At 45.7% G+C, this 14,623-nt stretch overlaps 1 protein-coding gene and 2 long non-coding RNA genes across 3 annotated transcripts; 2 read left to right on the top strand and 1 right to left on the bottom strand.

Annotated features, from left to right (window-relative positions):
• Positions 1-2,057: 2,057 nt before the first annotated feature.
• Positions 2,058-3,952, top strand: LOC141027913 (uncharacterized). Its single transcript, XR_012189908.1, has 2 exons — positions 2,058-2,216; positions 3,483-3,952. It is a non-coding gene; the product is annotated as an uncharacterized lncRNA (long non-coding RNA).
• Positions 3,953-9,034: 5,082 nt separating this feature from the next.
• Positions 9,035-9,925, top strand: LOC109748017 (uncharacterized). Its single transcript, XR_002229273.4, has 2 exons — positions 9,035-9,299; positions 9,617-9,925. It is a non-coding gene; the product is annotated as an uncharacterized lncRNA (long non-coding RNA).
• Positions 9,926-10,329: 404 nt separating this feature from the next.
• LOC109748016 (superoxide dismutase [Fe] 2, chloroplastic) lies at positions 10,330-14,295 on the bottom strand. The gene is made up of 8 exons (XM_020307074.4): positions 13,957-14,295; positions 13,672-13,860; positions 13,351-13,522; positions 13,184-13,257; positions 13,071-13,097; positions 12,973-12,996; positions 12,698-12,874; positions 10,330-10,759 (listed from the first exon to the last, which is right to left on the bottom strand). The coding sequence occupies exons 1-7, from the start codon at positions 14,125-14,127 to the stop codon at positions 12,749-12,751; spliced, it is 783 nt and encodes a 260-aa protein (XP_020162663.1). The 5' UTR covers positions 14,128-14,295; the 3' UTR covers positions 10,330-10,759; positions 12,698-12,748.
• Between the last annotated feature and the right edge of the window lie 328 nt (positions 14,296-14,623).

Genomic DNA, 14,623 nt, shown 5'->3' with positions numbered 1-14,623 from the left:
GGTGGTTATTTGCTATGATGAGAGCGCTAAAGCCTGATGATTTTGTTAGGTTTTCAGTTTCACTTTGGGCCATGTGGGGAGCAAGGAGAAAAGTTTTGTATGAAGGCCTGTTCAAGTCACCCCAGACGACATATGGTTTCATAAATTCTTATATAACTGATTTTCAGATCATTGCCCCAAATATAGAAGCATCAGGGGGTGGAACCATGCAACATCCGACCTGGATCGCTCCTCCCGACGGCTACGCAAAGCTGGACGTGGATGCGGCTGTGGGCTGCAGAAGCCGTTATGGAGCTGTGGTGGCGATATGAAGGGACCAGGAAGGAGGTTTCCTTGGGGCATCGGCTTTTATTTTCAAGCATATCAAAGATCCTGCTACTTTAGAAGCTTTGGCGATAAGGGAGGGCCTTGATCTTGCAGCAGACTTACATACGCCAAGGGTACATGCAGCTACAGATTGCAAGGGGGTGGCAAATGAGATCGGCAGAAAAAGTACTGCGGCGTACGGCCCAGTGATTAGGGAGATTGAGATACAAGCATCTTCTTTTATTTCATGTAACGTAGTTTACCAATCTAGGAGCTCAAATTTTGATGCTCACAACTTAGCAAAGCATGCTTTAACTTTGAACGTTGGCCGCCATGTTTGGTTAGGCCAGCGCGAAGGCATTTCTTTCGTCCATGTAAACATTGTGACAACGTAATAAAGCTTTGCGAGGTTGCCTAAAAAAAATCTAATGGACAGACGAGTAAAAGCGTGGTAGCATGATGTGCTGAGTTATTGGAGATGTTGGTGTTATCAAGTCAAATATACCTCTAGGTTCAGGTCCTAGTTTGAATTTGAACTCCTATATATTATTACTCCCTCCGTTTTTATTTACTCCGCATATTAGTTTTGACCTAAGTCAAACTTTATAAAGTTTGACAAAGTTTATCGTAAACAATCAAAACTTCCACAATAACAGATATATATGGTATGAAAATATATTGAATAATGATTATAATTGCATTGATTTTGTATTGTGGATGTTAAATATTTTTTGTATAAACTTGATCAAAGTTTACGAAGTTTGACTTGAGACAATGCTAATATGCAAAGTAAATAAAAACGGAAGGAGTACTACGCAGAATACATACTTGAGGCGGACGTACAGGTCCATTTTTAATGAAAAAACTACAACACAATTCCCTAATTATTTATATTGATCGTTGTTACTGCTAGAAAAAATATTACAAGGAGATCTGCGATGGGGATTTAAAGTGAGCCTAAATATCTGAAATGGATTCGAACTTCCCAATCAGGCCGTGATAACATGCTATAGTCTAATCTCTTTTGTGGTGGTTGTCAAGCGACATTCTTGGTCACTTTTCCTTGCAAATGAATGGACGCCAAGTAAGACCAGGCACAGGACGGATGAAACAAATCCTCCTTAATGTCCCCGTCGGCATTGGCAGATTTTCCTTCTAGAATGCGACCTGGCCAGTGCACGAAAATCCCATGCCAACATAAAACCAAGAACATGACGTAAGAGGCATCCACTTGTCATCCATTCTGGTGCTACCGTGCTGCACTAGTACTGCCAATATTGCTACACTCCTTAGCTGCTAAGAAAAATACCATCAGCTGGAGGCATATGAGGCTGACGAGGGACCCCATCCCCTGCATGCTCTGTTTCTTAATTTGGACTTTTGACAGTCAAATATGTCAGTGTGGTAACTCAACTCGATGGGAATTACAGTGGGTAGACGGTAATTTAGAAATCTTCGGGTCGAAGGAAACCAATCAGGTCCCGTTTTCGTCTCCCCAATGGATACTCCTATTTTTTTCTTACAAGATAGTACATTCAGTTGTGATGTACACTTGTCGTTGGGCATCGACAAATGTTGGACATCCCCTGCCCTCCTAATACGTTCTGATCTGCGCGAGGATGCTTCCAATTTATGTTAGAAGATACATTCGGATGTGAATGTACACTTAGCAGCTGGGCTTTGACAAGTGTTGGACCTCCCCTGACTAATAAATACATCCATCCAAATGCAATGTGCAATACCTTGCTTACTTGCACACACAAGGTAGGAGACATCTAAAGCTAGCCGGAGAGGAGAGGAGCCCAGCCTGCCGGAGGCGAGATGTATAACAACCCTCCGCCGCCAGAGGGCATGTCCTACTATGAGCACGCGCAGAAGCGCCACCAGGAGAAGGGCTGCCTCTACGCATGGTAACTAATTCAGCTTCTCACAATTTTCTGAAGCAAGGCAAGATATCTGCAGCCATCGTGTATATAGAACTTTTTCTGAAGAATGATGTGATGTGATGCTTGCACTAAGAACAGTGAGGCCATAGCGAACTTTGTAGACTAATTAATCAGTGGCGACCGAGGCTAATTGGTCTTGTTCCTTCCCACCATTACCCAGCGCATGCACACACACACCCATCATGGTCATGGGATCATCGTACCTCATGGTCCTCATCCATAGGTGGTGGATTCATTCTAGCCCGTCAGAACTGACCACCCAACTAGGCTAGGAATCCTCGGTTCGTTCAAAAAGAAAGTCAGGATTCACAATCAGACTTCCAAGAGAAGAACAAAAGACTCCGGGTCCAGGTTGGCGCCATATGGAGAAAACAAGAACAGACCAAGTTTAACCCTATCTATATTTTTCATTTATATATACAGAACCAAACTTTAATTTCCCTGACTCATGTAGGAGTAGCAACTAAACTCACTCCATTTCGGAGCTCTGAGAGATTTTTCTCTATGATTTCTAGAGGTCAATTAGCACAAACGTGTTCCACGCTTGCAAAAACTTGTCAAGACAAACAGCAACCAACATGGCTGACGCGTGGGCCCATCGAGCTATCTTAGTTAGTAGTACAAAACAGTGTTGCCACTTGTGCTTAGGTGGTAGTGGTGATGAGTAAGAAAAAAAAACTGTGTCACAGGTGCAGCTGCCTTCCCAGCCTATAAACCCCACCCACTCCTGCTTCCTGTTCCAATCCTACATCTTCCCAAAGCCACAGGAGAGCAGAGCACAACCCTTGGAGACGCTTCTTCCACAGTAACCCAACCACCCTTTGCAAAGCCGGGCAAGATGTACGTCGCTCCGTCGGGGCAGGAGATGTCTTACACGGACCATGTGCAGAGGCGCCACGAGGAGAAGGGCTGCCTCTACGCATGGTGAGACACACACACACACACACACACTTTGTTCATCCACTCCCTCTCCCCCTCTGGGTTTTGCTCCTCTTATCTCTCTCCGAGAAATCTCTCCGCCATGTGCACCAGCCAATGCAGAGGCCGCCAGGGGCTATAAAACTCTGAAAAATCTTGGGAGAAATCAGAAAGACAGGCGCTGGGATATTACTGGAACTGATCTTTCCCCTAGTTCCTGTTAATTCCTTTGTGTTCTGTTCGTTATTCGCCTTTTTGTGATTTTGTTTCTCCGTGTTTGTGTGCTTGATTGAGTATTTGGTTGGTTTGCAGCGCGTTCACGGCGCTGTGCTGCTTCTGCTGCTACGAGACGTGCGAGTGCTGCCTCGACTGCCTCTGCTGCTGCTGCAACTAAACCAGCCATGGTCACCATGGACGGGCGGACGGACGGACAAAGGTGCAGCGCGAGATCGACCGGCCTCCACTACTGTTAATTATCCCCCAAAAAAAATTACAATTTCGTAATAAGCTAGCTAGCAGCTTAGCTCGATGAGAACTCTATCAGGTACCGCATAATATTATCTTTACCAGACAAGACTATCACTATAATCACCATCCATCATGGTTTGTGTTGCATCTTTTTTTAATTAGCATCATTCTGGTCCTCACCTGCCCACTGCGCTTTTCCTTTGACACTTTGCTTTGTCTCCCTGTAATTATCTGAAGACTGAAATGAACATTTCATTATTATTTTCTCTGTGACTGAAATGAACATTTCATTATTATTTTCTCTGTGACTGAAATGAACGTGTGCAACTGTTGTGCCTGATATATGTTGGTTGAGCAGATTAACCTGCCATACCAACCAGTAGTTGAGGGCCTCGTAACGCCCCCTCCCCCCTTGTATCACCCCCTCCCCCCTCGTATCGCTCCCTCCCCCCTTGTATCGCTCCCTCCAGGGCGATCAGGGGGCCAACCCCAGCACCTCGGCGGCTGCCCCCGCCCCCCCCTCTCCTCCACCTCGTCGTCTCCAGAGACGTGCGCCGGCTAAGCCCGGGCGCCGCCGGTGATGGAGGGGATCTAGGCTGCAGGCCCGAGGTCTGGAGGGACCGGCGGCGCGAGATCGCCCTTCGGTCTTCGTCTTTCCCGGCGGTTCGGCGCTGCTCCGGCGGCTTCGTGGGAAGGATGGATCAGGAGGGGATGTGGCCATGGTTGACTGGTCGGCGGAGCCTCCGGTCAGATTTGATCTGGCCGGTGCCGCTGGCGGTGGTGGCCATCTCGTCTGTCGGAGGTGGTCAGCGTGAGACTGGATGGTCAGATCTCGAGATCCGACATCTAGTTCCGGCTGCAAGTCGGGAAGACATATAGTTGCCGATGAAACCGAGCCGATGGTAGGCGATGGCGGCGTTCTGCATCGTTACCTTGATGAAGGCATCGTCGTGTAACTACTGTCGACCCACTCGTGTTGCTCCGGGGGAAACCCCAGGATCTGGTCTTCCAGATCGGACGATGGTGGTACTGCGGTGTCGTTTTCTCTCTTGGAAGCATCGTTTGTGGAGCAAAGCTAGAAGACAGAGGCAAGAGGTGGAGCGGCTTCGTCTTGCACGGAGCTTTCGGTGAAGATGTCAATTCATGCCTGGCCGACAGGTGCTACGCTGTGTCATGCCTGGTCGGCAGGTGCTACGCATGACAGATCTTCCAGAATCTTCGTGTCTGGACGGACGAGCGCGGGGCGGTGGCTCCGTTGGGCGCCGTGGTGGCGTCGACGGATGGATGGTCTGGTAAGGATGATGCAGATCTCTCACCTGAAGATGGATCAGCGGTTCGATGATGATGGCGGCTTCTAAAACATGTGCATGTGGTGTACGCTTTAAGTCTGCTAGCTGCACCGGTTATGGGTTTCGATACGTTATGTGGATGGATCAGCGACGGCACCAGTTTGTTTTAGATATGAGGAGTGAGAGCACTCCACATTATCGAGTTGTATAGGTGTGAGTGGTGGCTTCGGGTGGCTTGATTATGTTCTTGTTAGACCTATGTTGAATAATAAATAAAGATGGCCGTATGCACCGATTGATGCAGAGGCCGCGGGTTTTAACCTCCTTTTCAAAAAAAACAGTAGTTTAGGAAGACGGTTCAGCAAACCGCGCGCTGATTTTGTTTTTACAAACCGTCCACATAATACACCAACTAGGGCGCACAATTCACGAATGCATTGGTTTGGTTGACATTACTCAGCGGCGGCGGCCTATAGCTAGCGCACAATTCCTTGGTTTGGTTGACAGTGACACGGACATGCTCCAGAACATGTGGAGGGATCCCCCCCGCCCCGGCCCCCAAATGCAAATTCTCCGCATGGCTAATTATCAAAATAGGATTTGGATGGCTGACAAACTCCAACGCCGGGATGGTCTAACTAAAACTTATGCCCCCTTTGCAAACAGGCTCAAGAATCGGCGGCTCGTCTTCTTTTCCATTGTTGCTACACGGCTACACCGTCAGAGTTTGGGGCATGATTAAACTTGGCTTGGTCCTCATGATGTACATCTTCCAGATTGGGGTGGCATGGATTCCGTGAAGGAGTGGTAGAGTCTCAATGTGCCCAAGAGGACTCAATCGCGAAGGGCGCTTGTTTTCCTAATGTTGATTATCTCGTGGGAAATCTGGAAGGAGTGGAATGCATGTGTCTTCTGTAACATCGCGGTGCCGGTTGGAGTTATTGTTGCTAGAATCAAAGAAGAGACTTTGTTGTGGTGTCTTGCGGGGGTTAAGCATTTGCGTGATGTAATGCAGCGAGAGTAATGTTTTGTATTTTGGCATTTTGCCTCGACCTCTAAACCTCCTTTCATAATCAATTTAATTTTTGTGGAATATAATTTATATTTTTCTATTTAAATATATGGTCAAAATTGGACACAAAACATAAGGGGGCCAACATACAGGATGCAGTAAGTGGAGGTGCGACAGTATAGAAATCTTTGGATCGAAGGAAACTAATTTAGTTGTGTTTTCATATCCGTAAGGATACTTCTAATTTTATATTACAAGATACATGTAGATGCAGAAAACCTTGTGCCTGCAGACAGCTCTATCCTAAACGTCGGAGGATTACATCCCGCATGGGACTGTTAACATTACATGGTATCAAATGACATTTACGAGGCATTTCCCAATTGTCACCTATCAAAGAAATAAAAGTACCGTATAGTTCCAAATGTCTCACTTTCATCTACTCCCCTGCCATAGAATAATCCCTAATGCCTCTCACACCTATGTAACTCATTTAAGTAAGATGGTGATCACTCTTAATGAATATATAGGTGTTCTCATCATCATTACTAGAGGAACTGGATCTGGGAGACTTGGAATGCAACTATATTTATCTGTTAGGAATTGCTAATTTGATGGCGCTTCGGTAGCTCACTGCACTGCATTTATCTGCTTATGCAGCAGTGGGTGTCTCCATGCACTACTTCTACTATAGTCAATTTTATTTGCTATTGTTTCCTTTTATGATAGAACCATATCCTCACCGTGTCATATGCTCACGGGCCTTTGATATGACTATACACATAGCAAGCATGTGCACTGCATCTAGTGGACAGACGAGTACTAGCGTGATAGCGTACATGTATCATTCTGTGCAAGTTATTGGAGGTGTTGGTGTTATGATGAGGTCAAAAATAATACGTTAGTGTTATGATGGCGTACACCCACCTCTGGATTCCGTTCCAAGTTTGAATTTGGACTCCTATGTTATTACTATGCAGAATACATACTTAAGGCAGCAGTTCAGGTTCATTTTTTGATTGAAAAAGTACAGCGCAGTTCCCTAAATCTTTATATTGATCGTGCATTACTGCTAGAAAAAACTTTACAAGGATATCTGCGATGGGAATTTAAAGTGAGCCTAAATATATTAAATGGATTGGAACTTTCCAATCATATCATGATAACATACATATTATAGTCTAATCTCTTTTGTGACGGTTCTCAAGCACGAGCGATATACTTTCGTGGTCACTTATACATTCGTGGTCAATTCTTGCAAATGAATGTACACCAAGACAGACCAGCAGAGGCCAGATGAAACAAATCCTCCTTGATGTCCCCGTCGACGCTGATGGATTTTCCTTCTAGAATACAACGTCGACTAGTCGGTAATCAGCGAGCTTGCCAGCGGACGAAGAAAATCCACGCCAAGATAAAACCAAGAACACAACGTAAGAGGCATCCACTTGTCCTCCATTCTACTGTCAATATTGGTACACTCCTAGCTGCTAAGAAAAATATCATCAGCTGGAAAAGGGACCCCATCCCCTGCATGGTCTGTTTCTTAATTTGGACTTTTGACAGTCAAATATGGCAGTGTGGTAACTCAATTCAATGGGAATTACAGTGGGTAGATGGTAATTTAGAAATCTTCGGGTCGAAGGAAACCAATCAAGTCCTGTTTGTTTCTCCCCAATTATACTTCTAATTTATGTTAGAAGATAGCACATTCAGATGTGATGTACACTTGTCGTTGGACACCCCCTGCCCTATTAATGTTGGGCATCGACAAATGTTGGACGTCTTATTTTGGACCCTTTCTGGTCAAATATAGCAGTGTAGTGAATCAATTCAATGGGAATCACACTAGGTAGCTGACATATTTGAAACCTTAGGGTCGAAGGAAACTAATGAGGTCTGTCTTTTGTCTTCATTAGGATACTTCCTCTCTAATTTATGTTAGAAGATACATTCGGATGTGAATGTACACTTGGCAGCTGGGATTTGACAAGTGTTGGACCTCCCCTGACATATAAATACACTACACCCATCCGAATGCAATATGCAATAATAACCTTACTTACATACACACAAGAACTAGACAAGGTAGAAGAGATCTAAAACTAGCCGGAGAGAGGATAGGAGCCCAGCCGGCCGGCGGCGAGATGTATAACAACCCTCCGCCGCCGCAAGGCATGTCCTACTACGAGCACGCGCAGAAGCGGCACGAGGAGAAGGGCTGCCTCTATGCATGGTAAGATATGATCTGCAGCCATCGTATATATGGAACCTTTTTCTGAAGCATGATGTGATGCTTGCACTAAGAACAGATATGCAGATAGTGAGGCCGTAGTAGCTAACTTTGCAAGCTAATTAATAATTAGTGGCGACCGAGGCAAATTGGTCTTCTTCCTTCCCACCATACATACACCCATCATGGTCATGGGCCCGTGACCTCATAGTCCTCATCGATAGGTGGTGGATTTATTCCAGCCCATCACAACTGACCACTCCTTTTCGAAAAAATCACAACTGACCACTCACCTAGACTAGCTAGGAATCCTCTCTTCATTCAAAAAGAAAGTCAGGATTCACAATCAAACCACCGAGAGAGGCACAAGAGACTCCGGTCCGGGTCCGGGTTGGCGCAAAATGGAGAAAACAAGGACAGACCATGTTGAACCCTTTCTTTATTTTCATATATACTCCCTTCGTTCCTAAATATTTGTCTTTTTAAAGGTTTCAAATGGTGACTACATACGGAACAAAATGAGTGAATCTACACTCTAAAATATGTCTATATACATCCGTATGTGGTGACCATTTGAAATCTCTAGAAAGACAAATATTTAGGAACGGAGGGAGTACTACAAAAACCGATATTTAACTTCCCCGACTCATGTAGTAGCAACTAAACTGGTCCATTTGGGAGTTCTGAGAGATTTTTGTCTATGATTTCTAGAGGTCGACTAGCACCAAGCCGTGTGTTCCACACCTACAAAAGACAAACTTGTCGATGACAAACAGCAACCACCATGGCCGATGTGTGGGCCCATCGAGCTGTGTTAGTACAAAACAGTGTTGCCACTTGTGCTTAGGTGGCTGTGGTGAGTAAAAAAAACTGTGGCACAGGTGCGGCTAGCTGCCTTCCCGGCCTATAAAACCCCACCCACTCCTTCCCGTTCCAATCCTACATCTTCCCAAAGCCACAGGAGAGGAGAGCAGAGCAGAGCACAACCCTTGGACACCTCTTCTTCTTCTTCCATAGTAACCCAACCCACCCTTTGCGAAGATGTATAACGCTCCGTCGGGGCAGGAGATGTCCTACACGGAGCACGTGCAGAAGCGCCACGAGGAGAAGGGCTGCATCTACGCATGGTGAGACACACACACACACACACTCACAGTTTGTTCATCCACTCGCTCACTCCCCCTCTCTCTGGGTTTTGCTCTGCTGGTCCTGTCAATTGAGAAATCTCTCGGCCGTGTGCATCTGTCGATGCAGAGACCGAGAGAGAGATTAACTTTTCTGCCATCTGAAAAATCCTCGGAGAAACCATAGAGGCAGGCCAGGAATATCTTGGAACTGATTCCCCTAGTACTAGTTCCTGTTAATTCATTTTGTTTTGATCGTTGTTCACTTTGTAGATTTGTTTTTCTGTGTCTGGCTGATTGGATTTTATTCGGGTCTGCAGCGTGTTCACAGCGCTGTGCTGCTTCTGCTGCTACGAGACATGCGAGTGCTGCCTCGACTGCCTCTGCTGCTGCTGCAACTAAACCGGACATGGCCGCCATGGACGGAGGCCGCAAGGCGCAGAGGAGATCCACCGGCCTCCGCCGCCTTTCATAATAAGCATATGTGTCTAGTGTCTTAGCTCGATGAGAACTGTATCACAACTTTGCTATAATACTATCTGTCCTTGTAATCATCCATCATGGTTTGTGTTGTTGCTGCTGCTCTACCATTTTAATTTAATTAGCATCAGATTATGGTTCTCACCAAATCACCGGCCGCGTCTTTTTCCTATTTGTTTTCCTTTCGTCCCTGAAATTATCTAAAGACTGAAATAAACATGTGCAACCTACTAATGATTCCCCATACTGTTGTGGACGATATATGTTGGTTGAGCAGATTAACCTGCCATACCAACCAGTAGCTTAGGTAGACGGTCCAGCAAACTGCACGCTGGTTTTCTTTTTGCAAACCGTCAACACAGTACAACTTTTTCATAATATTTTTGCATTGGTTCAACCGTCAATAAGATACGAGCATCGAGAGGATCTGTAAAGTTTTAAAAAGTCAGTCATCCGTGGCTCCTCAGGGACCATTCGATATGCTCCGAAGAATCGGGCGGAGAAAAAAGAGGATAATATGCCCAGGCAACTATTGATGAAAAAGAAGAATATGTTTGAGCAAGGCAAACATTCATGGGGGCATGTGCCTCGGTCCACAATGGCTGAATTCTGTTACAACAAATGATGAAGCTATGCCTACGATCGTGGAAAACCAGGGGCTGTTCTAACAGCACTATGGGATATTGTTCTGAAGACATAAAGTTCCGTGGCTTTAAGCACAAGCTAGATCGATAGCGCGTACTCTGAAGTCAAGTCCCCTTGCTCTGAAGCGTCCATGCCTGCTTTTACTGCATAATAACTTGAAATGTGAGGTCACTTCCCCATAGCGACGGACGAGGACAACGACGAAACCCCAGCTGTCTTATCTTCGGGCAGAGCTTCCTTGTTCACCGTGCATCGCGTGACGTGGTTACATCACGCTACCCCCCGCAAACTCTCCGTCTCATCCAGTAGGATGTGGTTCAGGATTTTCCTTGGCATCCCTGACAAATGAACGAAAAAGAAGGGATCAAGATATTTTTGAAGGCCTGGACATTTTGGCTATCGCTACGGAAGGAAGACGAGCAGACCACTTGGCGTGTTTAAAACAATCGTGGGCCTTGGGGATTGCGATGGATATATAATGGGGTGCAAGAACATTGCATCAAATAGCTCAGTGCAGGACATGGAAAGCCTGAAAGCAATAGGTCTAGTGGATTCTTCAATGATATGATCTATCTTTTGTTTTCAGAATGTAGCATAGTGTGATGTTTAATTATTTTGTTGTCAGAATATAGCATAGTGTGATCCTTATGATGTGTAATTATGGCTGAAAGACTCAGAATGTGGCAGGTTCAGAGTCCTTGTTACAGGGAACCTTGCATAAAACATCCATCTTACTTCGTATAACCTCCCGTATTACTTTAAAAAAGAAAAGGGAACCTCAACGTGAGTTCTTACTACTGCGTGGAAGATTAACCAAGTTCAGAGGCAAAACTTAAGGCCCGGCACAAAAATTATCTTTTTCTACATGTTCAACTTGCTAATACTGACAAAAGGCACTTGTGCCTACCAATTTAAGAAGTTACGAAGTAGTGGACACAGATAATTTTTAAGAAGATATGAAACCCCACCTCCACGCTGGAACCTGCCTGCTTTGCTTCGCAGCAAACGGCCTGAATCCTCTGTTACTGGGGCTTATGTGCTGTGTAAAAGGTGGTTTGCGGTTCTCTTATGTGATTGGTGGGAAACAGTGTTGGAGAGTAGTTTCCCCTTTGAGTTCTAAGTTGATATTATTTTGAGCTTTTGTAAGACCTTTATGTTTCGGACCTGGTTTGTCAGGCTTCTTTCTATGAAATGGAACCAGGGAGCTCTCCCTGTTTATCTAAAATAAATATTATATCACTAGTAACCTTCAACGATATATATCCATATTGGTGGTGCTAGTTTTCATCAGAATGAAATAAGGTGATTTGGCAAAACGTCTCTTCTCCGACCATTAACTGTGAAATTTAACCAAACTCCCTCCAGTCAGCCACCTAAGCAACTGCACAAACCCAAAAAGAAAAGAAATGAAACAACACAATCCAACTGCTACATATACCCCTGGGCATTAATAATACTAACCAGATTTCACTACATCTTTCTGCTCTGGCCTCCAAGCTGCATGCTTCCTACTACTACCTCAGCCAAAGAAACAGCGTCGAGTCAATTCTACCTTGATATTTCCAGCTGCACATGTCTAAGTCTGAAACCCAATATTCGATTGCCTTACACGCTAGCTTTTCAAGAGAAGCTTTATTGTTACTTGTGCAGAAAGTAGAAACATTACATGATATATCAACATCCCTTGTATCAATGCAGCAGAATTTCTGGCACTGCTATGCTACTAGTTAACTTCTTCTTCTTCTTCTAAGCCTTTTGTCCCAAACAAGTTGGGGTAGCCTAGATATGAAACCCTTTCACGAGGACTTCCCAGGAGGTCACCCATCCTAGTACTACTCTCGCCCAAATGGGTTTCATACCCAAAGGACTGGCTAGTTTTTACGTTGGCTCGCCAAACCTATCACAACCCTCCTCCTTTACCCGGGCTTGGGACCGGCTATGCCTAAAAGACATAGGCGGAGTTCTATGCTACTACTTAACTCATAGCTAGAAAAAGAGACATAATAGGGCACCGATACTTTGAACCCTGCTTTATTATTTATATTATATACCACCTCGCACGCAGGGAATCGAATGGTATATTACTTGATTAAGCTGCAAATATGGCAGGTATAATGCTACTACTTACTCTACCACATAGCTAGAAAAAGAAACATAATAGGGAACTGATGCCTTAAACCCTGGATTGATTATTTATATACCACCTCGTGCTCAGGGCATCAAACGGCATAATTAAGCTGCACATATGCCATGTATGATGCTGCAAAATGAATTACCTCATGAGATCGACATATTCAGAGACAACTCCAGGTCATATCCGTATCATCTCATGCCACTGGGATAGTTGGTTCACCAAGGTTAACAAAAGCCTCCGCGCGCATCATGCGTAGAGTGACAGTATGCCAAGACACAAGGTGATCCAGAAAGTTTGACACATATGTTCGCCTGTCATCCTACATCATTAAAAAGCACCAGAGCGGTTTTCAGGTATATTAGTACTTAACTTTTAAAGTTTTGATAGCAAGCAGAAAAATGGGATCTAGTAGGGTACCTTGTAATCTAAGTAGTAAGCATGCTGAAAGGGATAAAGAGAAATGTCAGTACATGGCGCATGGTGGGATCTAAACAGAGGTTCTTCAATTCCCTTACCTCCCACAAGTCTAGGCTGATGATTGGCTGAAAGAGAAGAAGACACGGAATGTCATTGCAAAGATTAAAACTGGAAATTGGTTGAGCAAACATAAAGGGTTGAGCAAACATACAATATCCCCAAAAGCAAGTGGGTTGATAGCATTTCGGGTGTGAACCACCTCGAGCTTCCTCTCGCTTCTCTTCACTGAAATACGCAAAACATTCAGCTGTTAACCAGACTTTCAGACAGATATTGCCTGTCTGTACTAGAAAGAAATGGTAGTAAAGGGATACTTACAGACAAGCCAAACCCAACCAGACCCCAACAATGACAACGCCGAGCGCATGAACTCCTCCCTGAAATTAAAAAAGGAGCCGAAATCCTTCTCGATCTGCTGCAGCACGCCCGCCTCGGGCGAGCCGCCGCCTTCCGGCTGCATCGATTCCCAGAAGAAGTGATGGTTCCAGACCTACACATCACAATATAACATACAGGTTCAGAATTGCAGCAACCAAATACAGTACAGCAGCATCCCCTCTGTTTCAGCTATCTGTCTGCGACAGTCAATCAAGCTGAAAGCTACTACCAGGAAGGTGAAATATGAGTGTGCGGCATCACCTCGGCCGCGTCGTTGTACTCGGGCAGCGGGTTGCCGTTGTTGTAGGCCTCCTTGATGAGGTCCTCGAGGGTGTGGCCGTAGAGCGGGCTGATGGCGAGCTGCCTGTTGAGCCCGTCCACGTACTCCTGCTGGTGCTTGCCCCAGTGCAGCTCCACCGCCCGCCTGCTCATGTACGGCTCCAGGGCGTCCTGCAACCAGCCACGCGAAGCTTAAGGTCAAGGCGGCATCTTCTTTAATGGCGCGGCGGCGCGCGGATCCGGGCGAGATAAGATGGCCGTGCTTACGGTTTTGTACGGCGGAGTGGTGAGGCCGTAGTAGGACACGACCTTGGAGAGCCTCCGGGACGGACGGCGGCGCCGGGCACCGAGGAGGGAGGGCGGCGGCGCGGGGGAGCTGTGTGGGTGGGTGAGCGGGCGATGAGGGGCGGCCGGGAGGCCGCGCACTGGGAGGAGCATGGGGGCGGTGGCGCCGGCGAGGAGAGGAGACGAGCTCCGGCGCTGGGGAGGGAGAGGGAGAGGCTGTGGCTGCCGGCTTGGCTGGTCCGAACCTTATCGTTTTCACAGTGCCTGCCTAGCTGCTACTGACTGAGCTGGGTATGAGCAAGTGAACTGACAAATGCGCTCAGAATGGTGATGCCATCACTTGGGGAGTTTTCAAAAACTGTCAACAAAATTCAAACCAAATCTTGTTCGGGATTGCTTATCTCAGTCGATTAAGACTTAACCAAGTCTCAGTCGTTGGATCTTACATGAAGATCCGTGCAAAAAGAATTATTTTATGTTTTCTTTCTTTTTTCTTATATATGTTCTATCACATGATAGACTTGGTTAAATCTCAATCGACTGAGATCTAGCCACACCAAATCTCTTTTTTAGGGAAATTCAAACCAAACATTTTTAGGGAGATTCAAATCAACCTTTTTTATGGAAATTCAAACCAATCTAGTTCTAG

Source organism: Aegilops tauschii, chromosome 7, assembly GCF_002575655.3.
Source record: "Aegilops tauschii subsp. strangulata cultivar AL8/78 chromosome 7, Aet v6.0, whole genome shotgun sequence".
NCBI lineage: Eukaryota > Viridiplantae > Streptophyta > Magnoliopsida > Poales > Poaceae > Aegilops > Aegilops tauschii.
This window is presented reverse-complemented; position numbering and strand designations above follow the sequence as displayed.